The sequence below is a fragment of the Sinocyclocheilus rhinocerous genome, unplaced genomic scaffold (assembly GCF_001515625.1).
Source record: "Sinocyclocheilus rhinocerous isolate Xijiao unplaced genomic scaffold, SAMN03320098_v1.1 scaffold8500, whole genome shotgun sequence".
In the NCBI taxonomy this organism is placed as follows: Eukaryota; Metazoa; Chordata; class Actinopteri; order Cypriniformes; family Cyprinidae; genus Sinocyclocheilus; species Sinocyclocheilus rhinocerous.
In genome coordinates, this window is record NW_015642584.1 from 1 (window position 1) to 5,478 (window position 5,478).

At 37.5% G+C, this 5,478-nt stretch overlaps 1 protein-coding gene across 1 annotated transcript; it reads left to right on the top strand.

The window, feature by feature from the left end:
* Window positions 1-535: 535 nt before the first annotated feature.
* Window positions 536-4,065, top strand: LOC107756236 (bifunctional heparan sulfate N-deacetylase/N-sulfotransferase 1-like). The gene is made up of 4 exons (XM_016573276.1): window positions 536-1,355; window positions 2,087-2,215; window positions 2,386-2,721; window positions 3,970-4,065. Exons 1-4 carry the CDS (start codon window positions 837-839, stop codon window positions 4,063-4,065), a joined length of 1,080 nt encoding a protein of 359 aa, XP_016428762.1. The 5' UTR covers window positions 536-836.
* Window positions 4,066-5,478: the final 1,413 nt, after the last annotated feature.

Here is a 5,478-nt window from a genome sequence, read left to right on the forward strand (position 1 = left end):
TTACTGTGAAATATTACAATTTCTTTTATAAATTTTATTTAATAATAAGGTTATAATTTTTTCAAAAGTACTTTTTTGCAGTGAAATATTACTATAGTAATATAGCTTTTTAATAGTTTATTTAACAATAATGTTATATAATGTGATATTGTTAACTTTTACAGTGAAATATTACAACAGAAATATATATATTTTAATATTTTATTTAATAATAATAATAATGTTATTTTTATTCTTATATTTTACATTTAAATATTACAATTTCCTTTAACTTTATTTAATAATAACAATAATAATTATAATGTTATCTTTTTATGCTAGAAGTATTACTTTTGTATTTTTTTCACTGTAAAGTAATAATAATAATTTTATTTACAGCACAACTGTACTGTGTGGAGATGCATTTGTTTGAGATTTTATTTATTTGTACTTATTTTATTTTGATAAATCATTCAAGTAATATCTTGTAAAATATCTCACCTCACTTTTGATTCTTCCTTTTTTTCATGAATATTCATACTCATGTCTTTCAGGTGTGCAGGTGTCCACTGGGAGACTGTAGTGATGATTATCTGTCAATCACAGCAGAGCCGGCCCCCGTCAGCAGTTTGTGACCAATCAAAAGTGGGCAAGAGGGCGGAGTCGGTCTGATGACTGCCAGACGAGACATCCAGTCTCATTCAGAGCTCCGCCTCCTCTCTTCAGTTCAGCGATGGTCACATAAAAGCGCAGAGACATTTCCGTTGCACTCGTTTTACGTCCCAAACATGTAGACTGAACTTTATCCATTGGTGTTCCTTCCTTCAGCTGTTTTTTTTTTTAAATTTGTTTGTGTGATGCTCAGTGTGCTCCGCCTGCGCCGTCTCGTTCGCCAGGTGCCGCTACAGACCAGCTTCATCTTCCTCTTCCTCCTGTGCATCCTCAGTGTCTTCCTCTCTTCCTACTTCCTGTATGCCGTCAAACAAAAGCTGGAACCGTCGCTCGCAGCAGGACGCTCGGCCGATGACCTCTACGTGACCCCGTCTCGGCCCCTCCCCTTCCTGTCTGGAGTGGGCGGGACACTGTCGTCCGATGGCTCCCGGACTGATCCGGTCGTGCTGGTGTTCGTGGAGAGTCCGTATTCGCAGCTCGGACAGGAGATCGTGGCCATCCTGGAGTCGGCGAGGTTCCGCTACCGGACGGAAATCTCTCCCGGAAAAGGAGACATGCCCACGTTAACAGACGGACAGCGGGGCCGCTTTGTGCTCATCGTCTACGAAAACATCCTGAAGTATGTGAACATGGACGCCTGGAACAGAGAGTTACTGGACAGATACTGTATCGAGTTTGGAGTGGGAATGATCGGCTTCTTTAAGGTGAGCCACTCTATATCACTCCATCAGCTCAGAGTCTGAATTACCAACTTCCTGCTGGGAACAGTGCCCTGCCATAAGCAGTGAGGTTTTTAAAACCTGGAGAATGTGATCCAGTAGTCTCAAAGCTAGAGCTAGAGATGTTCTTGACGTTACAGACAGCAGGCAGAGCAAATATAAGGCATCTCTATTTGATTGATTTGATTGATTTGATTGATTTAAATTTGTAATTTTATTTACATTTATTTCGTTATTTTTTTATTTAATATCTAAATGTGGGTTTATATTAATTTGTTTGTTCCTTTGTTTTTATTTATTTAGTTACATATTTTATGTATTTATGCATTTTTATGTGTTTATGTATTTATTTGTGTATTCATTTATATTGTTATTTATTAATATTTATTTTCATTTATAGTTAAATCATAAAATATATATATATATTGTTCATTTTATTTTGTTAAACTACACAGACACTTGTAAATGTCCGTTGACTGAGAAAGATGTGTGTCAGAATGCTGTAGTTATGATATTAACTAAGCAGTTAACCAGCAAAAGCAGTCTTTCTTGATTGCATTGCTATTTTCTTTATACTTTATTTTTTGAGCATCTTGCTGTGCAACTTTATGGTTGGTGGAGTGAGATATCTAGTATGAATATCTGGGATCAGACTCTGGCTGGAGCGCAGCATGTGTGTCAGATTGTGAGATGTCACTTCCTGTCTGTCCCGTCAGGCCAATGAGAAGAGTCTGTTGAGTGCGCAGCTGAAAGGATTCCCTCTGTTTCTGCACTCCAACCTGGGCCTGAAGGACTGTACCGTCAACCCCAAATCCCCTCTGCTGCACGTCACACGAGCGCGACAGGTCAGCTCATGCTTTAATGCTCATCCGCTCAAACTTAGCCAAGGCCTGACCCCCAACCTGAGCCTTCATGAGCTCAAGTCCTACGATTTGTTCTCTTGTTTTTCACGTTGTGGTTCAGGGCTTCTGTAGAAGCTTCACTCCCAAATACAGCGTTTCTTTTTATGTCTCAGGTGTTTAGCGGTCCTCTCCCCGGGGACAACTGGACCGTCTTCCAGTCCAATCACTCCACCTACGAGCCGGTTCTGCTGGCTAAAACCCGTTCGGCTGAGAGCACTGGACTCATGCACACTTCCGTGGTTCAGGATCTCGGGCTTCATGATGGGATTCAGAGGGTTTTGTTCGGACACAACCTCTCCTTCTGGCTACACAAGCTGGTGTTTGTGGACGCGCTGTCCTTCCTCACCGCTAAGAGACTGTCTCTGTCCCTCGAGCGCTTCATACTGGTGGACATCGATGATATATTTGTGGGAAAGGAAGGGACCAGGATGAAGGTGGCAGATGTGAAGGTGTGTTAAAGAGATACATCGATTGTTTTTGACTTTTTGCCTCTGGGAAAGTAAAGAAACTATGGGAAAATAGAGCTAATGTGATTGGGAAATCACAAGAATTTAATGTTTTTTTTCATGCAACACAAAAAAAGATATCTGGGAAAATCTCATCAAAACACATCCGGATTATATTTCACCTCAAAGGGGAAAAGAAATAAGAAATTATACTTTGTATAAAGAAAATTAAGCCTATTTTGATGACAGTTGAACACATTTACCCTCCAAATTCTCATGACTGTGATGCATCCAGGTATTTTACACTCATTATTACAGTAATTGGAATCTAATGAGAATCATCACTGAAAATTATTAGTCGTTTCCGCTGTTTGAAGTTTACTGTCCCGAACTTTGTCAGCTGAAACCCTTTGAGTGACGTTTTCTTGAAATCCCCCTGAGATTTTAAGTTAATATTTCAAAATAATTTAACAAAACATTTGCATGTTCACAGTTCTCTGATGTCGGTCAATGGTCACATGACATGGAGGAAAATATTTAATATTAACACTAACTGTAAAATATTTAATATTTTTTAAACATTAATAATATATATATATATATATATATATACACTATATTAAATAAGAAATTATTTTAAAGAAGACAACAAAATTATTATTTAATTTATTTACTTTTGTATGCAACAGTAATGAGAATCAGTGATGGATTTACCATGAAAATAATGCCACAATACAAGATTAACATCATTAACTTGATTTTAAAATCAGTGGAAGACAATGCAATTCAATGTAATGTCCTCAATAAGGTAGTAAAACAAACTTTTGTGTGTGTAAGTCTGATTGTGTGTTTGTTCACTGCAGGAAAGAAGAGTTTAATGAAATGGTTTTATTCACTTGCCACATAAACATGCTGTTTGTAGTTGTGAGTGTGTTTGATGTGTGTAGATGAGTGTGATGAAGCTCAGAGTAAATACAGTCATTTGAATCATGCAAACAAACATCTGATGATGAACGCAAACCACAGGAAAAAAAAAAAAGACTTCAGACTGAGAGATGAGATGTCCGACACATCTGATGAAATTATGGATTCTACTGTGTGTGTGTGTGTGTGTGTGTTTCCTCTATTTTATCTTCAGAAATGAGAGAAATCTAACAAACTTTCCTTCACAGACACTTTCTTATGTCTACATTTGGAGACATCAGATGTGTAGACGTGTGAATATCATGAATAATGTGTGGATCTTCTCAGGCGTTGGTTGAAACTCAGAATGAGCTGCGCAGATCGATTCCAGATTTCACCTTTAACCTGGGCTTCTCGGGGAAGTTCTTCCACGCAGGTGAGTGAAAACCACACAAGATCAGCTTTTGAGGAGTCTTGATTGGATGAATGTGTGTATTATAGTAATGGGAATGTATAGGTATTAATTTTGAAATATATACATTTATTTTATTTTAAATAAATATTTATATATCAATATTTAAACCCATAATTATTACAAAATTAATACTAATACATTCCATAATTTACACACACACACACATATATATATAAATTATATAATAATTGTTTTAGAGGGGGTGTACTCATTTATGCTGTGCACTATATATATAATTTTTTTATGAACAAATATGAAAAATTAAACAACGTAACTTTAAAGGGGTCATATGATGCTGCTAAAAAGAACATTATTCTCTCTCTCTCTCGCTCGCGCGCACACACACACACACACACACTTCGCTGAGGTCAGACGCACACACACACACACACACACACAGAGAGAGGTCTGGAGTGATGTTTCATCGGGTGTTTGTCTTGTAGGATCACTCTATCCCGACTCATCTGGGTTATGCGGTGGCTCCTCATCACTCCGGCGTGTATCCCGTCCACATCCAGCTGTACGAGGCCTGGAAGCGCGTGTGGGACATCAGAGTGACCAGCACTGAGGAGTATCCACACCTCAAACCCGCTCGATTCAGACGCGGATTCATTCACCGTGGCATCAGAGTGAGTGTGTGTGTGTGTAAAGTCTGAAAGCTGTTGAAAGTTTTCTAGAGGAACCACACTAAAGTGTCCGCTTGAGGGTCTGTGATTCGGTTCCATTCATAGTGTTTTTGCATTAAAAATTGAGTGAGAGAATCGAACAGAATATGCATGAAAACCCCATTAATTATATAAATACTCATTATGCTCTTTCATATGTAAATGTGTGTCAGAGGTTGAATAGTTTTTAAAATGACACCGTACCATAAGCCACTTTTTCACTGCATAAACAGTCACATTTTATCCGTTAATGACAGTCTGATCTCTTAAATCGGTCATGAAGTGCAACAGCAAGAGCATTTACCCTCCGCTTATTCACTAATCAGTGAATATTTATCCACACAGGACAAATGACCTGCAAAACATTTAAAGGAAAAATATGATGGTTTAAATATGTGCTCATCAATGTAAATAATTATTTTGTAATTTGTAAAATAATTATGAAATAATTGTATCATTATTTTATATTTAATAATTGTGACCCTGGAGCACAAAAGCAGTCTTAAGTCGCTGGGGTATATTTGTAGCAATAGCCAACAATACATTGTATGGGTCAAAATTATCCATTTTTCTCTTATGCCAAAAATCATTAGGATATTAAGTAAAATATTATCAGAGAGCTCCCGTGGAACTCTCCAATGGAAATCAATGACTTTCAGTCTCTTCCCTATGATTTGCCAGAGCTTTAAAATCAGCACTTGAAACGCTGTAAGAACA

Coding starts and splice junctions, on each gene's coding strand:
- LOC107756236 (XM_016573276.1), top strand. CDS start 837: ATGCTCAGTGTGCTCCGCCTGCGCCGTCTCGTTCGCCAGGTGCCGCTA. Junction 1,356..2,086: donor GAATGATCGGCTTCTTTAAG/GTGAGCCACTCT, acceptor CTGTCCCGTCAG/GCCAATGAGAAGAGTCTGTT. Junction 2,216..2,385: donor ACGTCACACGAGCGCGACAG/GTCAGCTCATGC, acceptor TTTATGTCTCAG/GTGTTTAGCGGTCCTCTCCC.